This window comes from Lepus europaeus, chromosome 20, assembly GCF_033115175.1.
Source record: "Lepus europaeus isolate LE1 chromosome 20, mLepTim1.pri, whole genome shotgun sequence".
NCBI classification, from domain to species: domain Eukaryota; kingdom Metazoa; phylum Chordata; class Mammalia; order Lagomorpha; family Leporidae; genus Lepus; species Lepus europaeus.
In genome coordinates, this window is record NC_084846.1 from 35,530,204 (window position 1) to 35,552,748 (window position 22,545).

General features: G+C 41.0%; 1 protein-coding gene across 4 annotated transcripts in view; it reads left to right on the top strand.

Annotated features, from left to right (window-relative positions):
- The window catches only part of AVL9 (AVL9 cell migration associated), a 69,369-nt gene that overhangs the window by 11,578 nt on the left and 35,246 nt on the right, over positions 1-22,545 (top strand). For 3 of the 4 annotated variants that reach the window (XR_009864625.1, XM_062179250.1, XM_062179248.1), the window contains exons 2-6: positions 11,399-11,519; positions 11,977-12,062; positions 17,773-17,844; positions 20,535-20,624; positions 21,375-21,441. Coding sequence is in view for 3 of the 4 variants with exons in the window: in XM_062179250.1 (XP_062035234.1) it covers positions 11,399-11,519; positions 11,977-12,062; positions 17,773-17,844; positions 20,535-20,624; positions 21,375-21,441 (436 nt within the window). In the remaining variant the exon portion in view is untranslated. The remainder of the gene's footprint in view (positions 1-11,398; positions 11,520-11,976; positions 12,063-17,772; positions 17,845-20,534; positions 20,625-21,374; positions 21,442-22,545) is intronic. The other variant, XM_062179249.1, reaches the window with a different exon arrangement.

Here is a 22,545-nt window from a genome sequence, read left to right on the forward strand (position 1 = left end):
ACCAGTGCCCGTGTGGCATGCCTGCAGCGCTGCAGACCGTGGCTTTAACTGGCTGTGCCACAGCACTGGCCCCTAATCTCGTTTTTTCCTTACAAAGAACTGTTAAATAAAATTTCAGTAAGTTTAGCCCAAACATCTAATTGGCTTTTATTATTGACTCGCGAATAGGGGAGCACTGCATGTGAAAATTTAGAAGAGGCACTGTCCATGAGCTGAGCAGAGGAAGTGGCTTGACAGAAAAGGGCTGAAGCGAGCAGAAACAGGGAACCAAAAGGAGAGTGGTCATCTTAAATTTACTCTCCTCTTTGGGCTAAAAATAGAGGGACTTCCTTATCATGCTAGCTCAGGTAAACTAATCCCCTTCTGATTGGTTGCTGTGAATCACCTGAGGTTTTTTTTTTTAACTGGTTCCAAAGATCATTTTGATTACTCATCTAGCGTGAATGACGCCATTCTGATTTGATCTGGACTCTTGGGCCTAATTCAGAAGCTCATTCCAAAATAATGGTCTCTCATAAATTTTATTTAACAGTGCCAGCAATTTATTAGCCCCCTTTTATAGATGAGGATAATTGAGGTTTAGAGATGTTAGTTGGGACTGAAACTCCATGTTTATTCAGTTTCACAGGTGTAGGTTTTTTAGATTTATTTATTTATTTGAAAGGCAGAGAATGAGTTCTTCCATCTGCTGGTTCACTCCCTAGATGACCACAATTGCCAGAGCTGCGCCGATCCGAAGCCAGGAGCTTCTTCCCGGTCTACCATGCGGGTGCAGGGGCCCAAGGACTTGGGCCATCTTCTATTGCTTTTCCAGGCCATAGCAGAGAGCTGGATTGGAAGTGGAGCAGCCAGGACTAGAACCGGTGCCCATATGGGATACCGATGCTTCAGGCCAGGGCATTAACCTGCTGCGCCACAGCGCTGGCCCAGGTGTAGGTATTTAAACACTTGGTCTTCATATTGATCCTTTGAAGTATGTTACTTTCTTAAATTGAATACAATTTATGAGCAACAAAGTATGTGAAACTTGAGATGAGTATTTGGTCTACAGTAAAACCCCCAGTTGAGGTGCCCACATCCCATATTGGAGTGCCTGGTTTATGTCCCAACTCAGACTCCTAATTCCGGTTTCCTGCTGATGCATGGCATGGGAGGCAGCATGTGATGGATCCCGTGGTTGAGTTCCTGCCACTCACATGGCAGTCATGGATTGAATTCCTGGCTCCTGACTTTGGGCCCCATCGCAGGGCTGTCTCAAGCATTTGGGAAGTGAGCTAGTGGGTGGGAGCTATCTCTGTCTCATTTTTTTAAAAAAATTTTTAATATGTAAAAATTAAATAACAACTGTGCAGTTCCAGATAGCGAGCACTTCCAGAGCCTCAGATGATCCCTCTCTGCGTCCCCTGCCAGTCAGTACCCACCTGAGGGTGCCCAATGTGTGTTGCCTCCTTTGTGTTTGACTTCTTTACCATGCAGTTACGCCTGAGATTGAGCTTTGTTGTGCTAGTATCAGTAGTTGATAGTGTTCTGTGTTGCAGATACGCCACGATTTGCTCACCCATGCCTCTGATGATGCATGTACAGGTTTCCAGTTTTTTTTTTTTTTAAATATTTATTTATTTATTTGAAAGGCAGAAATAGAAGGAGAGAGAGAGATCTTCCATCCACTGGTTCACTCCCTTAGTGGCCTCAAGGGCTGGAGATGGACCGATACAAAGCCAGGAGCCAGAAGCTTCTTCTGGATCTTCCACATGGGTGCAGGGAACCAAGGACTTGGGCTATTTTCTGCTGCTTTCCCAGGCACATTAGCAGGGAGCTGGATTGGAAGTGGAGCAACCAGGACTCAAACCTGTGCTCATATGGAATGCTGGCACTGCAGGCAGAGGCTTAACCTTTTACAGCACAGTGCCAGCCCTGTGTTTCCAGTTTTCAATTATTGCATACAAACCAAAAAGCAGGGCCTGGTACAGTAGGTTAAGCTTCCACCTGTGGAGCCAGCATCGCATATGGACATTGGTTCCTGTCCCAGCTGCTCCTCTTCTGATCCAGCTCTCAGCCATGGCCTGGGAAAGCATTGGAAGATGGCCCAGGTGCTTGGGTCCCTACACCCACGTGGGAGACCCAGAGGCAGCTCCTGCCACCTGGCTTCAGATCAGCTCAGCTCCAGCTGTTGTGGCCATTTAGGGGATGAACCAGCGGGTAGAAGACCTCTCTCTCTGTATCTCCATCTCTCTGTAATTCTGCCTGAAATAAATATTTATTTGAACACAGAGTTACAGAGAGAGGTAGAGCCAGAGAGAGGTCTTCCATCTGTTGGTTCACTCCCCAATGACCACAACAGCCAGAGCTGAGCTGATCTGAAGCCAGGAACCAGGAGCTTCTTCTGGGTCTCCCAGGAGGGTGCAGGAGCCCAAAGACTTGGGCCGTCTTCTACTGCTTTCTCAGGCCATAGCAGAGAGCTGGATCAGAAGTGGAGCAGCTGGTACTTGAACTGGCGCCCATATGGGATGCTGGTGCTGCAGGCTGGGGCTTTAACCCTCTGTACCACACCACCAGCCCCAATAAAATCTTTTTTTTTTTTTTAAAGTATTTTATCTTAAAAAGTTTGTATTTTTTTTTAATTGTCAGGTTTCTTTCAGTTGAAAAGGGGTTGGCATTATTTTTCCACATATTTTTGCTCCAGGAATAAAATTTGTTTTACTTGAAACCTAGCGTAATAGAGGAATACTAGATTTCTTCAATATAAAAGATTCTACTAAGTCAAATATATTTCTGATCCTTGATAATTTTTTTACTTCTAAGTAAAAGTTCATAATAAGTAGATGCATTTGAAGCTCTCTAGTTTTACATAAAGTAGCTCTCCAAAACTAATATGATACTACTGACAGTTTTTTTCCTGAAATACTTAGAAATCAAACTGTATTAGCTCCATATCCAAGGGCGTTTCTGATTTTGTGAGTTGTACATCTGAGGTATTTATGTTCCAGTGGCTCCCAGGTCCCTGTAACAGTGCTGTTAATTCTCATAGCAGATATATTTGTATCATTAACATTAATGGAGATGGATACCTATTGGTAGTTTCTCAGTTGTAGTCTCTGTATATAAAGATTCTTTCCTGGGAAAGTATTTCTTTAAAAGGAGTATGGTTGGAGCCGATGCTGTGGCATAGCCGGTTAAAGCCCTGGCCTGCAGTGCTGGCATCCGATATGGTTCGATTTCTAGCTGCTCTACTTCCAATCCAGCTCTCTGCTAATGTGCCTGGGAAGGTGGCAGAGGATGGCCCAAGTGCTTGGGCCCCCCGCACTCATGTGGGAGACCCGGAGGAAGCTCCTGGTTCCTGGCTTCAGATTGGCTCAGCTCCAACCATTGTGGGCACTTGGGGAGTGAACCAGCAGATGGAAGACCTCTCTGTTTCTACCTCTCTCTGTAACTCTGTCTTTCAAATAAATGAAATCTTTAAAATAAAAAAAAGGAGTATGATCCTACATATCTTAACTGATAATCTATATACACTGTTTTATGTTAATGAACATGTCTATTAACAAAGCTTTAGTGATTTTTTTAAAAAAAATTTATTCATTTAAGAGGCAAAATTACAGAATGGTGGGAGTCAGGGGAGAGACATGGTGAGATCTTTCATCTGCTGGTTCATCCCCCAGATGGCCATGACGGGCAGAGCTGGATCAGTCTGAAAGCCAGGAGCCAGGAGCTTCCTCCGGATCTCCCACATGGGTGCAGGGCCCAGAACTTGGGCCATCCTCTGCTGCTTTCCCAGGTTAATCAGCAGACAACTGGATTGGAAGTGGAGCAGCTGGGATTCGAACTGGCGCCCATATGGGATGTCGACACCACAGGCAGCGGCTTTACCTGCCACGTCTCAGTGCCACTCCATTCCAGTGATTTTAAAGCAGAAAAGCAGAATGAAGCAGTATTATTTTTAGTGCCTCAAATATCTTTAATATGATATTAGCTTCCTTCATATTATATAGTTTTATTGACACTTGCAAAATGTCATTTTCTTCTATATAACACTATGTTGATGTGATTCTGGTTTCAGTGTGGGATTTGCAATTATATATATTTTTTTTTTATTTTTTTTTTATTTATTTTTTTTTTTTTTGACAGGCAGAGTGGACAGTGAGAGAGAGAGAGAGAGAGAAAGGTCTTCCTTTTGCCGTTGGTTCACCCTCCAATGGCCGCCGCGGTAGCGCGCTGCGGCCGGCGCACCGCGCTGTTCCGATGGCAGGAGCCAGGTGCTTCTCCTGGTCTCCCATGGGGTGCAGGACCCAAGGACTTGGGCCATCCTCCACTGCACTCCCTAGCCACAGCAGAGAGCTGGCCTGGAAGAGGGGCAACCGGGACAGGATCGGTGCCCCGACCGGGACTAGAACCCGGTGTGCCGGCGCCGCAAGGCGGAGGATTAGCCTGTTGAGCCACGGCGCCGGCCCAATTATATATTTTTTAAAAAGATTTTTTTTTAAAGATTTATTTTAATTATATGAAAGGCAGAGAAGAGAGAGAGGGAGAGAATCTTCCATCCACTGGTTCACTCCCCAAATGGCCACAACAGCCAGGTTGGGCCAGGCCAGAGCTAGGAGCTTCTTCTGGGTCTTCCACTGGTGACCAGGGCCCCAGCACTTGGGCCATCCTCTGCTGCTTTCCCAGGCACGTTAGCAGGAAACTGGATCAGAAATGGAGCACCTGGGACTCAAACCAGCGCCCCTATGAGATGCCAGTGTTACGGGTGGTGGCATAACCCTTTACACTACAACACTGGCCCATAAAAAATAAATTTATACTTTTTTTTTTTTTTTTGACAGGCAGAGTGGACAGTGAGAGAGAGAGAGAGACAGAGAGAAAGGTCTTCCTTTGCTGTTGGTTCACCCTCCAATGGCCACTGCGGCTGGTGCACCACACTGATCCAAAGGCAGGAGCCAGGTGCTTCTCCTGGTCTCCCATGTGGGTGCAGGGCCCAAGCACCTGGGCCATCCTCCACTGCACTCCCAGGCCACAGCAGAGAGCTGGCCTGGAAGAGGGGCAACCGGGATAGGATCCGGCACCCCAACCAGGACTAGAACCTGGTGTGCCGGCGCCGCAAGGCGGAGGATTAGCCTGTTGAGCCACGGCGCCGGCCCAATTTATACATTTTTTAAAAAGTCATCTATCTTCCTGTTCATAATTCAAGTACTCCAAAGAAATGTGATTTAGGGGTCACTGCTGTGGCGTAGCAGATTAAGCCACTGCCTGCAGTGCTGGCTTCCCATGTGGATGCTGATTTGCATCCTGGCTGCTCTACTTCCAAACTAGCTCCCTGCTAATGTACCTGAGAGAGCAGCAAAAGATGGCCCAAGTACTTGGGCCCCTGCACTCACATGGGAGATCCAAATGAAGCTCCTGGCTCCTGGCTTTGGATCGGTCAGGCCATTGCGGCCATTTGGGAAGTGAATCAGCAGATAGACGATCTCTCTCTCTCTCTCTCTCTCTCTCTCTCTCTGTAATTCTGCCTTTTAAATAAATAATCTTTAAAAAATGTGGAATAGAAAAATAGCTCCTTAATTCTAGATAAAAAAAGAAGTCATAGCCTTTAATTCACTTAAATGCATAAAAGCAAATGCTTTAAACTAAGATACTCGTCTCCAGTTAATTTAAAAACATTTCTTTTTAATCGGTAATTCTCAATAGTACCATTTTACCTCTATAATTTGTGTTTATTTTTCTGGGCATCTAGTGTAATCATAATGCCATAAAATCCTATGCCATGCAGAGCAAGGAGTGTTAAGTACAAGCTGTTCAAAAATCAATAGTTGACAAATATAGTGGTTTGCTGCTAGCTTTGTAATATAATCAAGAGGAAAAATAGCCATTGTATTGTAATGTTGACTTTTCAAGAGATTTGGGAGAGAAAACATAATTGAGAGAAAATATGTCTTTAATTTCCAGGATTTTTGTTGCTGTTATTTTAAGTGGAAAATATGACAGAGCCTTGGCTTGGGTGCCTAAAATGTTATGACTGTTCAGAAAACAAATAGATTGTGTTTCTCAGTGAGAGGGAAAAGAATCTCTGAGATGCCGGGAAAGGGAGCAGAGAGGCAGAGAAAGTGCTGGGAAGGCTTCCTGTCCTTCCTTCAGTAAACCACGCAGATCAGTGTCTGTAGGGTCCCTGGATGTTTTTACCTTTGTGGGTTAGTAGTTTGGTATTGTGACCTCTATTTGCTATATGCTGCTTTTACAGTGGTGTGGATATTGCATTTAAAAAAGTGAACAAAGGATACTTCTGAAGTACTCAAAACTCACACAAGAGTATTATGGTATTGTTTTGTGGTTTTTCTTTGTTGTTTTCTCAGTCTGTTTTTCTGAAGATGAAGTAAATGGAATCTGACTAGAGGACACTAGTTTGATTTCTGGCCTGTGAAACAGGTCATATGATAATTTTTTTGTTATTCTGGGAAGACAAACATTGTTACCCCTACTTGGAAGATTCAGTCAGCATTTAGAAAAATTGCCTTTTTGTTTCTTGTAATTAGAACATCTTATTTTCACCTTTTAGAAAATAGCCATTGTCCTCTTTTTCCTTCATCTTCTCCATTTGTAATCCTGTCACTTTGTAAAATATTGCTACTAAGTGGATTCAAAGTAGATTTGGCCATAAGATTGTATATAGGTTACATAAAGACAAATATTTATAACTTGCATAATTTAAGAACATACTTTGGGAGTACATTTAATACATCTGTCACATTGTGTATATTAATGCCCTACCAGACACCATCTTTGATACCCCAGTTTTTGGTTTTTTTTTGTTTGTTTGTTTTTTTGAGAGGCAGAGAAACCAAGAGACAGACTGACAGCTCCCATCTGCTGGCCCATTCCCCAGATGCCCACAATGGCCAGAGCTGGGCAAGGCTGAAGCCAAGAACCTAGACTAGGTCTCCCACATGGGTGGTAAGGGACACAGCTAACTGAGCCATTGTACCTACTGCCTCCCAGAGTCAGCATCAGTGAGATACTAGAATCTGGAGCAGAACCATGACTCAGACTCAGACACTGACAGACACTCAACCAGAAACTGGAGCAGAACCAGCGTTCAAACCTAGACACTAAACCAGAGGCCAAGCACCCATCTCTGTCCCCAAATTTAACTTGGATTTGGTCCATGAATTTACTCTTTTGATAGTAACCCTACTGGATGATAATCAGTCTAAATGTTTCTTAATCTCTGGGAGTTTAGTCTCTCTTCATCTCTGTAATGTTAGTTTTTGTCTGTGACTTTTCACATATACTTTGGACTACCATGTACAGCTTTATAGATAACTCCATAAAGAGCCATTTGTTGGCCATGGTTAGCCCTGGAGTTGTGTAGTAGGCCCTCCTACTATACCTACCTTCACTTTCTGTGGACCTGGTTAGCTTAATTGCTATTGTGTAATTTGCCTTTGGAGTCAACTGAGCGTATTTATTTTTTAAAAATTTTATTATTTATTTGAGTATATTTGAAAGTCTAAGATAACTTCCAGGAGAATTCCTCTTAAGCATCTGTTCTGTGAATTGTGTGTCTATCTGGATTAATTTGGCTGTGTAGAAAAATGACATATAGAGTGGTGCATATTTGAGGTATGAATTTAAATATGAAACACAATTTTAAAATATCATCAATTTGGAAATAAGTGGCTCTGTCTTTTATTATCCTCATACTTGATCTCTAATTCTGAAAATTCAGTCCTATTCTGACATTAACTACCTGGAATTAGCATCAAACTCCATAAGTTTAAGGGCTCAGCTCAGTCCCACAAGACTGCCCTCCCTTTAGACACTACTCATAAATCTTGGGTCCCCAGGCTACTTGCAGTTCCATCCAACTTAGCTACAAATTTGGGGGCTCCCACAATCTTCTCTGAGCTTTGATAATTACTATAACAACTCACAGAGCTTAGAAAAACACCTTGCTTACATTTTACAGTTTATTATAAAAGGTAAACAACTCAGGGATAGCCCACTGAGAGAGATGCATAGGACAGGGATGGGGAGAGGGTTACAGAGCATCCTGCTCTCTCCAGCATGCTACCCTCTCAGCACCTGACCCAGGAGCTCCCTGAACCCTGTTGCTTTGTTACAAAACTTGATGGATTAAATTATTGGACAGTAATGATTTGGCTCATTTTCCCAGAGGTCGAGAAGTGAGACTAAAAGTTCCGCTTTGTAATCAAGGCTTGATCTTTGTGGGTGAACATCCTCAATCCTGAAAGGTTCCTGCCAAGAGTCACCTAATTTGTATAAACTCTAATGTTTTAGGAGATTTGTTCTAGGAACAAAGACCAGATACATATTTTTTTGTTGTAACACACTTGAATAATATTGAACAGTTTATAATAATATAATAAAAGCTAGAAGAATGTTCAATAATAGAGAATTGATTAAACATATAGCCCTTAAAATTATTTGTAGATACAGACATATAAAAGTTTATATAACTGTTTTGAACTTGATTAGCAAAGGCAAGGATTTGCTGGCAGCAAATCTGCCAGAGGAGAGAAGAATTCTAGAAAGCTGCCAACACACTACAGGCAGTCTACAATTTATGAATGAATTGTGTTCCAAAAGGTGATTGTTTGAAGTTCTAAATACATTTTCTCTACGAAACCAAGTCAGCCTAGAACAGCCTTAATTTCACCCGAATTCATGGAATATATGTAGTGTCTACACTTAATTTCAGCGTATCACAATTTTATGAGACTACTGCATTTTTTAATTTATTTTAGGATTTATTTACGTATTTGAAAGATACTAAGTTACAGAGAGAGAGAAAAAGAGATATCTTCCATCTGCTAGTTTACTCCCCAAATAGCTCCAAAAGTCAGTGCTGGGCCAGGCTGAAGTGAGGAGCCTGGAACACTATCTTGGTCTCCCATGTAAGTGACAGGCCCCAAGGCCTTGGCCATCCTCTGCTACTCTCCCAGGCCCATTAGCAGGGAGCTGGATTGGAAGTAGAGGAGCTGAGGATGTTGGCGTTGCAAGTGGTGGCTTAACCTGCTGTGCCATAACACTAGACCCGAGGAAGAATATAGTGAGCATAGTATACTTATTAATTAATTAAACTTCTGGCTATTGACAACTTGTTAACTGAATCTTCAGAAGACAGATTTGTACCCTTAACTCTAAGAGGATAGAATAGGATTTTCTTCATAAGTTAGGAACTGCTTGTGGTTGTCTTTTACTTCTGTTTTTTTACATTCTAAAAGCAATTACATACTCATTCAAAAGTAAGCCCACTTAATTAAAAGTAGATAGTAATATCCTCAGCTTGCTCTCAAATAGTTAGAAAAATGTTTGTACACACCTACAATGCAGATAAATGTGGCCCAAAAAAGAGCAGTTGGTGAATATAGATGAAAGTTCATAAGGTTGTCACATTCTTTCAACTTTCCTGTAAATGTGAAAATTACAAAACAAAAAGATGGGAATTAAAAAAAAAAAGGAGTATTTCCTGTATCTCCAGTTCCCAACCTTATTCTCTCCAGGGACTATGTAACTGTATAGCTTACATATTTTCAAGCATATTTTTAAAATCCATTTACATGAAGTATATTTTGCATGAATGAAATAATAGTTTAAATAGAATCATACTGTATTTACTGATACCCTACTTGCTTTGTAAATTTAACAGTATATATTTTCTTTTGCTGTTATAACAAATTAACACAATCATTGATTTAAACTAATACATTTCTTAGAGTTTTAAAGGTTAGAGTTCTGAAATGGATTTCACTGGGCTTAAAATCAAGGTGTTTGCTGGATTCCGTTTCTTCCAGGGGCTCCAGGAGAGACTAGACGTCCTTGCCTTTCCCAGCTTCTGGAAGTCACCTGTATTCATTGTTTCATGTCTCTTCATCTTCAGGCAGTAGTACAGCCTCTTCACATGTCTCTGTTTCTCTCCTGTAAGGACCCTTGCAATTTGCATTGGGTCAGCTGAAGTTCCAGTTCATTTCCAGCTGAAGTTGATTACTCATACCTGCAAAGTGCCTTTTGTATCCGTATATATATTAGGCACCTTTTTTGTCACCATAACAAATACCTGAGAGGATCTACTTGGGAAGGGAGGAGGTTTATTTTGGCTCATGGTTTTGAAGGTTCACAAAGAATAAGCAGGCCCCATCTGGTGAGGCTAAAGGTGGCAGAAGGAGAATCATATGGCAAACCTGGAAGGAAACAGACCACACATTATCAATGTGTGTGGTCTGTTCTTACAAACACCACCATCATTCAGTTGTGACAACTTCACCTTAACAACCTAATCCAATCCAGCCACTTCCTTAAGGGACTACCTTCAGGCATCAAAGTTGGGTCAAGCCTCCACGCCTAAACCATCAACCTGTGACTTAGTGATTTTAAGTATCTGGATGAATTGGGGAGCCAAATCATATTCAAACTATAGCTGTAATATATACAGCTGTCCCTCAGGATCCTCAAGGATTGGTTCCAACCCTCCCCTCCCCCCCCCAAAGATAAAAATCTAATGATGCTCAAATCCCTTATATGAAAGGGCACAGTAATTACCTATGACCCCTGCATGCCCTTCCATATATTTTAAATCATCTCTTGATTACTTACAATACCTAATATAGTGTAAAGTAACATTGACAGATTCCAAGTATTAGGATCCAGACATCTTTGGAGGGCCATTTGCTTACCTCCCATTATATTATGACTAACTTGATTTATCCGTACCATTGGCCCTCCATGTCTATGGATTCAGCCAACTATAATTAAAAAATATCAGGGAGAATGCTAGAGATTAAGGATGCATACTAAAAGCTTTATGTCTGAAAGACAGAGAGACTTCACACTATACTTTATTGAACTGCATTCTCATTAAAGGAAGTAAATCACCAGACTAGTTTAAAGCCTGTCCCGCCATTACCACCACCAGCACAACCCCATCAAAACCCTAGGCCCAAAGCTACCTGAACTGCGAGCAGGGAAGCCAGTTGATAAGAAGCAAACTTGGATATTGGCACAGTCAGGCTCTTCTGCTGGACTTTACGCAGGTCAGTAGGATATTGTTTTCCTCTGGGTCTTGTTGCTTCAATTATTTGAAGACAGCTCCCAGATCTTACCCTCCAGTCCAGTTACCACCACCACTGTTCCCGTGCTCCTCGCCTCTTACGTACATTGAAGTTTAATAGCCATTAAGTCAGAAAGGGGGAAAGGCTTACTGATCTTCCCTCCTTTTACTACTTTTTTCTTTTTCTCCTGGGCCATAGGCTTATGGTAATGTCAGATGTCAACAGGTATGGCTTTGTTGCACTTCTGTCTGTTCAGCATTTACAAACATTTCTGCTTTTCAAGACAAAATGCTCTTTCTCAGCAACCACCTTTTAGCTTACATTCCTGATCATTTTAGGTCGAATTCTCCTATCCTCCCCTGATTCTGGGAGATGGACACGACAGCCATACTTTGCCAGAAGAATGGAAATATTTGCCCTTCCTTGCCTTACCGGATGGTGCACACAACTACCAGGAAGGTATGTAATAAAGCAGTTAGTAGGTGCCATTTTTGAAAATTGCTAAGACATCTTAGATTCCATGTGCCTTGGTAAATAAAAGCCCTTTGGGCACTTGTGCCTATTTGTAGAATATTTAAATGCTTTTCTGGAGATGACTAGTCATGCACTAGAGGACCGGACCTCCAGAGGAATGCCAGGCTTCTGTTGGCCTTGTGTGGTGACCTTGACCATCCTTTTGCTAGAGCTGTGGCTAAATAAACCAGAGCAGGTCAGTCACCACCAGGAGCACTTCCTCCATTTTGTGGTGCTATATATGGTAAGATGATGAGAGAGAGTGGCTGTGATGTTGGAAATAAGTACAACATGAGTTCCTTGTTACCAGTTTTATGTTAATGATTACATTATGATGATTTCAATTTTATTACTGATGAGAGTGATTCGCCTTGGTATTTACATTTTTCTATGTGTCTCTTAGATACTGTGTTTTTTCACTTACCACCCAGAAATGGAAATGGAGCCACGGTATATGGTATCTCTTGCTATCGACAAATTGAAGCCAAGGTACGATAATTAATGATTAACAATAATAGGAAAAAAACTCCAAAATCTTTTCTTAGATTTTTGTCCCTTAGAGAAATATATAATCTTTATTTTTCATGTGGTACCTGTGAAGTTGGTTTAGACTTTTATAGAGAATTTGTGGCTCTTTTTCTGATAGTACTAATTTATTCACAGAAATGTTTTTATGAGTTGACATTGGTAGTTGTGATTATATTTGCACCATAATATTTTGTACATTGTTTTTAAATAGTGAATCCTAAATCCATTTATTGCCGGTGCCGTGGCTTAACAGGCTAATCCTCCACCTTGGCGGCACCGGCACACAGGGTTCTAGTCCCGGTCGGGGCACCGGTTCTGTCCCGGTTGCCCCTCTTCCAGGCCAGCTCTCTGCTATGGCCCAGGAAGGCAGTGGAGGCCCTGCACCCACATGGGAGACCAGGAGAAGCACCTGGCTCCTGGCTTCGGATCAGCGAGATGCGCCGGCCGCAGCGGCCATTGGAGGGTGAACCGACGGCAAAAAGGAAGACCTTTCTCTCTGTCTCTCTCTCACTATCCACTCTGCCTGTCAAAAAATAAAAAAATAAAATAAAAATTTAAAAAAAAATAAGTTGACATTGGTAGTTGTGATTATATTTGCATCATAATATTTTGTACATTGTTTTTAAATAGTGAATCCTAAATCCATTTATCAAATATTGTATCTAAGTTTCATACTTTCTTTAAATTTGAATTTTCTATTTCTGGTTTTTGATACATAACTTTAAAAAATGGAGTGTCAGTGTGTGTTTTGTTTGAGCAACACTGAGAAAGTGGAATTAACTTACAGTGACTTCCAGCTACTCACATAGTATCTTAACTATGTATAACGAAGATTTTGATTATTTTTAAACTACCTGCCACTTCATGCCTGATTTACTGTAATAGCTCTAGGGAATAAATTCAAATAAACCAAGATGAGTGACCCAACTTGCTTACATGTAGCACTGTTTTTTGTGATAGAGATCATGTTTATGGGTAAAAAACTCTTTCCTGGGGCCGGCGCTGTGGCACAGCAGGTTAACACCCTGGCCTGAAGTGCCAGCATCCCATATGGGCGCCAGTTTGAGACCAGGCTGCTCCACTTCCTGTCCAGCTCTCTGCTATGGCCTGGGAAAGCAGAAGATGGTCCAAGTCCTGCACCCACGTGGGAGACCCGGAGGAAGCTCCTGGCTCTGGCTTCAGATCAGTGCAGCTCCGGCCGTTGTGGCCATTTGGGGAGTGAATCATCGGAATGAAGACCTCTCTCTCTCTCTCTCTGTCTCTCTCTCTCTCTCTCTCTCTCTCTGCCTCTCCTCTCTCTGTGTAACTCTGACTTTCAAGTAAAATAAATAAATCTTTAAAATAAAACTCTTTCCTCCTTTTTTAAAAATTTATTTATTTATTTGGAAGGCAGAGTTACAGAAAGAGAAAGGGAGAGACAAAGAGAGACCTTCCATGTCCTGGCTTACTCCCAAGATGGATGCATTGGCTACGGTTGGGCCAGACTGAAACAAGGAGCCTAGAGATCCATCTAGGTGTCCTGCATGGGTGGCAGGACATAAGCATTTGGGACATCTTCCACTGCTTTCCCAGGCTCATAGCAGGGATCTAAATCAGAAGTGAAGCGGCCTGCATTGCAGGTGGCAGCTTATTAACCCACTGCTCCCTTTTCTTTCCTCTTTTTTTTTTTTTTTTTTTTTTTTTGACAGGCAGAGTGGACAGTGAGAGAGAGAGACAGAGAGAAAGGTCTTCCTTTTTTGCCGTTGGTTCACCCTCCAATGGCCGCCGCGGTAGCGCGCTGCGGCCGGCGCACCGCGCTGATCCGATGGCAGGAGCCAGGTGCTTCTCCTGGTCTCCCATGGGGTGCAGGGCCCAAGCACTTGGGCCATCCTCCACTGCACTCCCTGGCCACAGCAGAGAGCTGGCCTGGAAGAGGGGCAACCGGGACAGGATCGGTGCCCCGACCGGGACTAGAACCCGGTGTGCCGGCGCCGCAAGGCGGAGGATTAGCCTAGTGAGCCGCGGCGCCGGCCTTCTTTCCTCTTTTGAGCTCACTGATACTCTAGAGCAGATCATAACTTCAGCTGCAAATTGGCATCTCTTGAAGAGCTTAAAAAATGGGAAAACTGGACCTCACCCCAGAAGTTTTGTTTTAATGTCTGGACATGAGGAGTTTTAAATGCTCCCTGGGGATTCTCATGTAGCCAAGACTGAGAACCACTGCTCTGAAACGGTGGTTCTTCACCAGAGCTACCTGGAGACTTTTTTTTTTTTTTTTTTTTTTTTTTTTTTTTAATATATGTGTCTGCTCTTTTTCTCCTGACTGAATTAGAATCTCTGGGACTAGAGAGTTTGGGTATTTATAAGTTTTTAGAGCTTCCTCAGGTGAATAATCTACTTAGTAAACTTGTTCTTACTTTCTTCTAATTTTTTAAACATGCAGATAATTAAAAGAATAGTACAAAAACACCTGTACATTCAATAACTACATTCAGTAATTGTTGTTCTGTGTGTGTATGTTTGTTTCCCTGAGCCATTTGGAAGTAAACCATTGGTTGGGGCCAGTGCAGTGGCGCAGTAGGTTAATCCTCTTCCTGTTGTGCCAGCATCCCATATGGGCACTGGTTCTAGTCCCAGATGCTCCTCTTCTGATCTGGCTCTCTGCTGTGGCCTGGGAAAGCAGTAGAAGATGGCTCAAGTGCTTGGGCCCCTGCACCCACACGGGTGACCAGGAAGAGGCACCTGGCTCCTGGCTTTGGATCGGCGCAGCTCTGGTCATTGCAGCCATTTGAGGAGTTAACCAGTGGATGGAAGATCTTTCTCTCTGTCTCTCCTTCTCACTGTCTGTATCTCTACCTCTCAAATAAATAAATAAAAATTAAAAATAAAGAAAGTAAACCGTTGGTGTAAATTCCAGGATACACAAACTAATTAGCCACCTTAAAATAACAAGTTCTGGGACATTGAACACACCCATTGAGTGTTTAGTGTTTGTGAAATGAATAACTGAATCTAAAGCTCAAGATATTATATCAGCATATACGCCTTAAGTATATATGGTTTTATTACACTTCAATAAAGCTGAGGAAATAAAAGAAACTTGAGGGTAAGAGTCAGCCTGGTAGCTTTTTGCATTTGATTTCTTCAGTACTGTTACTATTACATACTTAAATGTAAAGTGGATTGATCTGTTGCCATTTCTTAGACATGTGTTCCTTTTCTTAAATTTATTATTTTTAAAGATTCATTTATTATTTGAAAGGCAGAATTACAGAGCAAGAGAAGGAGAGAAAGAAAGATCTTCCATCCATTTGTTCACTCCTCAAATGGCTGCAACAACTGGGGCTGGGCCAGGCCAAAGCCAGGAGCTAGGAACTTCTTCCCAGTCTCCCCAGCGACTATATGGGATGCCAGTGCTGCAGTGCTGGGCCTGACATTTTTTCCTTTTACTACCTCTTATCCCTCCTAGATCATGTAAGCATTAGTAAAATTATTTCCCCAGAGTTTTTCCACTCATTAACAACAATTCTCATGCTGTGCAGAGCCTTTCAGTACTGTCTGCTCCACCTCTGGGTCTGACTAACTCCAGAGTATCAGGGCTGTTCATTTTTCTGAATCTTCTAACCTGTATACAAGAACCAGAAAAATAAGCTAGCTGTTTAGGACCTAGTCTCGCCCAAGAATGAGAAAGATAAGCTAAATGTTAGAGGAGACCTAGAGCCTAGGAAAAAAACTTATTCCCTTTGAATAAAGGTAGGACGTAATGGATGCGTCCAGTTAAAAGGAAAGCCTCTGCTGCTTTTTTCTTTCTTAAGGATTTGTTATTTTATTTACTTGAAAACCAGAATTACAGAAAGGGGGGGGGGGGAGTCATCTTTCATCCACTGGTTCACTCCCCAAATGGCCTCATGGCTGCTGCTGGTGCAGATCAGAACCAGGAGCCTGGAACTCCATCAGGGTCTCTCACATGGGTAAGGGGGACCCAAGTGCTTGGGCCGACTTTCTCTACTTTCTAGTGCGAATTAGCAGGGAGCTGGATTGGAAAGGGAGCAGCCCAGACTCGGTCCAGTGCTCACAGGGGATGTCGGTGTTTCAGGCTGCTGCTTAACTCAGTGCACCACAGCACCAACCCAAGCTCTGCTCTGACCTGATGTCTAGTCATGGGTCATCAGTCAGTTGAACACACTGAACCCTGTTGGTCCTCAGGACAGACTCAAGGAGATGCCAGCACTTCACTTAGAGGGGGAAGAGTTGCTCTTACCTTTCCTTACAAGCCTTATTTGCTGTTGACCAAATCAAGACTTGTCCTTTCCCAGCAGAGAATTATAGAAATCTTACGTGGGTATTCTCACTCACACTCACTGAGGCATGAGGTGCATGCTCAGTCCAGGGGTACAAGTTCACCAGAATAGATTCCAGGCATCATAGAGCAGCTGTTAAACTGTTGACAAAAATCAGTTGGCTGCAGTACATGGATTAATTTATGTCCCATTGATCTATGTATAAGTTTTTATGCCAGTCCCATACTGTTTTAAACATCAGTTAAAGCAAAATGTCTGGAACTGGAGGATGTTATGTCAGTAAAATAAGCCAGAGAGAGAAAGACAAATAACCTCATGTTCTCCTTCACACTGGAAGCTAAAAACAGTTCATCTAAACACAGGATTATAATTCCTAGAGACTGGGAGGGGTGGGAGAGAGAGATGGAAGTTGACTAACAGGTGCCAAATCACAGTTGGACAGGAGGAATAAGTTCCAAGTACTGCATAGCACATTGGGGTGACTCATTATCAGTAATCTGCTCTGAATTTTCTGAGCAATGGGCTACAATCCAAAGTGATAACAAAGAGAGGGGAATATTGGTTATCTTTATATTAAAATTGTTTTATACTATATCCCATAAATAGGTACAATTACTGTGTGGTTTTTGTTTGTTTGTTTGGCTTTTTTTAAGGTTTATTTGTTACTTGAAATAATTAGAGAGGCAGAGGCAGAGAGAGAGGTCTTCCCTCCACTGGTTCACTCCCCATATGGCTGCAATGGATGGTGCTGAGCCAATTTGAAGCCAGGAACCAGGAACTTCTTCCAGGTCTCCCATGCGGGTGCAGGGGTCCAAGAATTTGGGCCATCTTCTACTGCTTTCCCAGGCTGTAGCAGAGAGCTGAATCAAGAGTGGTGCAACCAGAACTGGAACCAGTGCCTGTAGGGGTTGCTGGCACTGCAGGCAGCGGCTTTACCTGCTGCACCACAGCACCAGCCCCTACAATTACTATTAATCAAAAAAAAATTACCGTTTTTTTTTTTAAAGTTTGGTAAAATTTTTAAATTTAGAAAAAAAATTGCTGACAGTTTTTTCATCTCTAGAGAGACAATCCATGTGTTTTTGTTATCTGTTAAAACAGTCCCTTCTTACCAGAAGCTTTGTTCTTTGGAAAAGTTGCCCATTTTAAAATTAGAATGACCAATGGTTGTTTGGGTGAGTGAACTTATGTATAACTTCATCTCCATCTGACTATATTCCTTGAGAATAAGAGCGTAGTTCCAGGCTGACTCCTTCTTTCAATAAGTGTTTTCTGAGATTCTCAATTTAACTAAATGTAAGAAATTTCTTCTGTTGCTATTTTTGTATTGAAAAATGGTTTAAAAATATTGCTGTGAAATATTTCTGATAATAACTATTTGTTTATAATAGGCATTGAAAGTAAGGCAAGCAGATGTTACCAGAGAGACTGTTCAGAAAAGTGTCTGTGTCCTAAGCAAGCTGGTAAGAGAACCAGTAACTTGTTCATGTGTGTGTTAAACTCTCATGACAGATTTTTATTTGAGGGTAAGACATGATTAAAATGAGAAAGTTAAGAAAACAATGATATATTAAAGTTAGGAGCTTATTATTTATGCTCTTATGTCTTCTGTTTTTCTTTGCTTCTCAGCAGTTTTGCTCTCATTTGTACCTCTTCCCAAGACTAGGTAAGAGGAAGGAGATGTGAAAGATTGTTGGGAAGGAAGTTGACACTTGAACAAAATTAAGTAGCTGGTATATTTCATGCATCTCTTTTTGTTTTATTCTCAAGATTTTGGGTTGGTATTTTCCTAAAATTCAAAATATCATAATTACTTAGATTTTGTCAGTGATAATAGAAGTTTATGACTATTGCAGTGAAAAAGTTTAGCTTCAACTGTTTAAATTTTATAATGGCTGAGGAAAGGAAATGACAGTGAAGCCATACTATAACAGTACTTTAATTGTGCTTCATTGTGCTTCTATTTTGTACAGTCTGATCAAGTGTGTAATTTTAACTTTTTTAAAAAGTTATTTGAGAGGGCTCAGAGATAGGTAGCTATGCAGACAAAACAAACTCCCACCAGCTGGTTTATTCCCCAAATATTAGCTATGCCTGAGGCTGATCCAGAGCTGAAACCAAGAGCCAAGAATGAAATCCAAGTCTCCCAAGTAGGTGACAAGAACCCAACATGACCCGTCACCACTGCCTCTCAGCACTTACACTAGCAGGAAACTGGAGTCAGAACTAGAACTGAGGACCAAACCCAGACACTTCCATGTGGAATTCCAGCTTCTTAGCCACTAGAACAAATACCTGGCCCTAACTTTGTTTTTAAAAAGAAAATCTATAACATGTCTAGTATTTCAGAAGTCTTAGATTGTTTATGATGATTCATGTCCATTAGTAATGGGATAACACCTTTACCAGTAATATCACATGCATAATTTTACATCTGAAATATAGTCTTAAAAATCTCCTTTGTGGGGAAAAATCCAGATTTACGTATCATAATTATCTTAGAACTGTATGATTTTTTTTTTTTTTTTTGGACAGGCAGAGTGGACAGAGAGAGAGAGAGAGAGAGAGAGAAAGGTCTTCCTTTGCCATTGGTTCACCCTCCAATGGTCACTGCAGCTGAAGCGCCGCGCTGATCTGAAGGCAGGAGCCAGGTGCTTCTCCTGGTCTCCCATGGGGTGCAGGGCCCAAGCGCTTGGGCCATCCTCCACTGCACTCCCAGGCCACAGCAGAGAGCTGGCCTGGAAGAGGGGCAACCGGGACAGAATCCAGCGCCCCGACTGGGACTCGAACCCGGTGTGCCGGCGCCGCAGGCGGAGGATTAGCCTGTTGAGCCATGGCGCCGGCCAAGAACTGTATGATTTACAATATACAACAGTTTCTGCAATTAACCTATACCAAAATTAAGGATGTTTCACTTGCCTGGTCACTAAATATATTTAAGTTTAATTCTATTATGTCTTCTGCAATTGTCCAGTTTTCTATATCTATAGGCAGTTTAAATGTAATTTGCTTACTATAAATTGAATTTTTAAAATAAGATTTATTTTAGCTTTTATTACTAAGCTAAGAAAGAAACCTTGAGTAATAGTATTTTATGGTAATTTAGTACTGTGGGCCTCAATAAGGTGTTTTTTTTAAAGATTTGTTATTTATTTGAAAGGCAGAATTTCAGAGAGAGAGGAAGAGACAGAAAGGGAAATCTATTCACTGGTTCACTCCCCAAATGATTACAACAGTCAGTGAAAGACCAGACCCAAACTGGGAGCTTTTTCTGAGACACCCACATAGGTGCAGGGGCCCAAGCACGTGGGCCATCTTCTGCTGCTTTCCCAGGCACGTTAGCAGGGAGCTGGATCAGATGTGGAGACTAGGACACAAAGCAGTGCCCACATAGGATGCTGGCGCTGCAGGTGGCAGCTTTACATGCCATGCCAGAATGCTGGCCCCTGCTGTTGTTGTTTTATAAATGAAGAGGTACCTCTTCATTTATGTTTATGCGAATTAGTGATACTTCAAAAGGTTCGGGAAAATGGAATTAAAAGATGTTTAATCTGCTACAAAGAATTTTGAAACCCACACATAGTTTTTTTTTTTTTTCCATGATATACATTTTCCATGAACTTTTTGAATGCCCTTCACATATATGGATTTCAAAAAAATGTTACACCAATCTTTATTTCCATTTATCCATAAACTTTTTGAAGTATCCATAATAACTAATAAATGATAAAATTGGGGTGAATCCAGTTTTGTCTGTTGCTAAAACAGATATGAGGGATGGGAAGATATAGCTCATCCAGAAAGGTCTGATTGTTCATAGTACATTGTAGAGTGTGTGTGTGTGTGTGTGTGTGACAGAGAGAGAGAATACATATATATATATATGTGTGTATATATATATATATAATGAATATACTTAGATGTTAGTAATGATATGTTAATAAGGATATTGGTAGGAAAAGCCATTCCAGCATTACTTGTTTTAAAAAGGACCTAGAAATGGAAGAACCTCTGGAAAAGAACATGACAGATAAGAAAATAGAAATGGTAGAAGAGGATCTTAAATAGGAGAAATAAGAATTAAGGAATAACTTTGTTTGGTACATACACACACACTATCAACCTAATAGTCATTTCTGTTTTTTTCTTTAAGCCTCTCTATGGTTTACTTCAAGCAAAACTTCAGCTCATTACACATGCATATTTTGAAGAGAAGGATTTTTCCCAGATTTCCATTCTAAAGGTAACTATACCCCTTTACAGTGTGTTTGGGTGAAGATAGAGTCTTCAGTCAAATGAATCTTGTTAGTAATACTGTTAAGAATAATCATTTATTAGCTTAAGAAAGATATTCTTTGAAAATATATTTGTGTTAAAACATTGAAGAACCAGGGATCTGCCCAAATACTTATTAATGTAACCAAACTGTGTTTTTTCAGAGATAGTAACTACAGATAAGAAACATAAATGCACAGTGGCCTTTTTGCTACAGCACTGTGTCTATAAAATTGCTTATTAATAAACTTCATACTACGTTTATATGCCATTTGGTAATTCCTACCTTGGAAAAACATAAGCTAGAAAAAACATTATTTTATAGAAATGGATAACATACTTTCTCAAGACTGCCATGGATGTATAGAATATGAATCTCTTCTGAATCCTGGAAAGATTAGGACAGTTAGGTATTTGGCATGGAAGCTAAATAACATAAGGAATTTTATCTTTGGAATTCATTCTGCCGTGTGAATGAATCAGACTCTAAAATGTGGAGAGGAGTACTCTGAGTAGCTTTGCACCCTTTCTGCCCACATCTCTTCTGATATTGCTCATCTGTGGAAGAGAAGCAATGAGTGCTAGAAACTGGCAAGATTTCAGAGAAACATTATTTCTAAGCTTAATGCCAATTAAGAAAGCAACTTTTTTTGACATATTTCTAATTCAGTTTCTAAAATGATAATAAAATGTTGTAAACACAACCTGTATTTTATAGGAGCTGTATGAGCATATGAATAGTTCCTTGGGAGGAACTTCATTAGAAGGATCTCAAGTATATCTTGGTAAGTAACATTTTTACAATTAGAAGAGATATCCTCTATTCTTCTTGTTTGGTGAATTAAGCAGCATGAGAAACTTCATGATCAGAATTAAACCTCTATATGGAATCTGAATTCTTCGTGTTTGATGCTGCATCTTCCTTAAATATTTTCTTCCAGTGTTCATACTGAGAAGGGTTATCATAACATATTGGTAGCTTTGTTTACCATGTGATTGTACAAAGTAGATTTCTGCTTTTCTTTTTTATTTTTTTCCTGAGAAACCTTTTATTTTAGGTATACAAATTTCATGCATTTCATAAATAGCAACTTTAGGAACATAGTGATTCTTCCCACTCTCATCCTCCCACCCACACTCCCATCCTTCTTCCTCCTCCCTCTCCTACTCCCATTCTTATTTTTTACTAAGATCTATTTTCAATTAACTTTATACACATGAGGTTAACTCTATACTAAGAAAAGTGTTCAACAAATAGTATGGAAAAAAAAGAACTGTTGAACAATGGTCGAGACAAGGGCTGTTCAAAGTTACCGCATCTCAAAGTGTCAAGTTCAGTTCTATAGGTTACCTTTTAGGTGCTCTATTACCACAGATCAGAGCAAACATATGGTATTTGTCCTTTTGGGACTGGCTTATTTCACAAAGTATGTTTACCAGTTCCATCCATTTTGTTGCAAATGATGAGATTTCATTTTTTCTTACCTCTGTGTAGTATTCCATGGTGTACGTATCCTGTAGTTTCTTTATCCAGTCTTCAGTTGATGGACATTTGGGTTGATTCCATATCTTAGCTATTGTGAATTGAGCTGCAATAAACATGGGGGTATAGTTCACTCTTTCATCTGCTGATTTCATTTCCCTTGGGTAAAGTCCCAGGAGTGAGATGGTTAGGTCATATGGTAGGTCTGTATTCAGATTTCTGAGGTATCTCCATACCATATTCCACAATGGCTGTACCAGTTCACATCCCCACCAACAGTGGATTAGCGTACCTTTTCCCCATATCCTTGCCAGCATTGGTTGATTTTTGATTTCTGTATGAAAGCCATTCTAACAGGGATGAGATGAAACTTCATTGTGGTTTTGCTAATTTTTTGTCTGGTTGA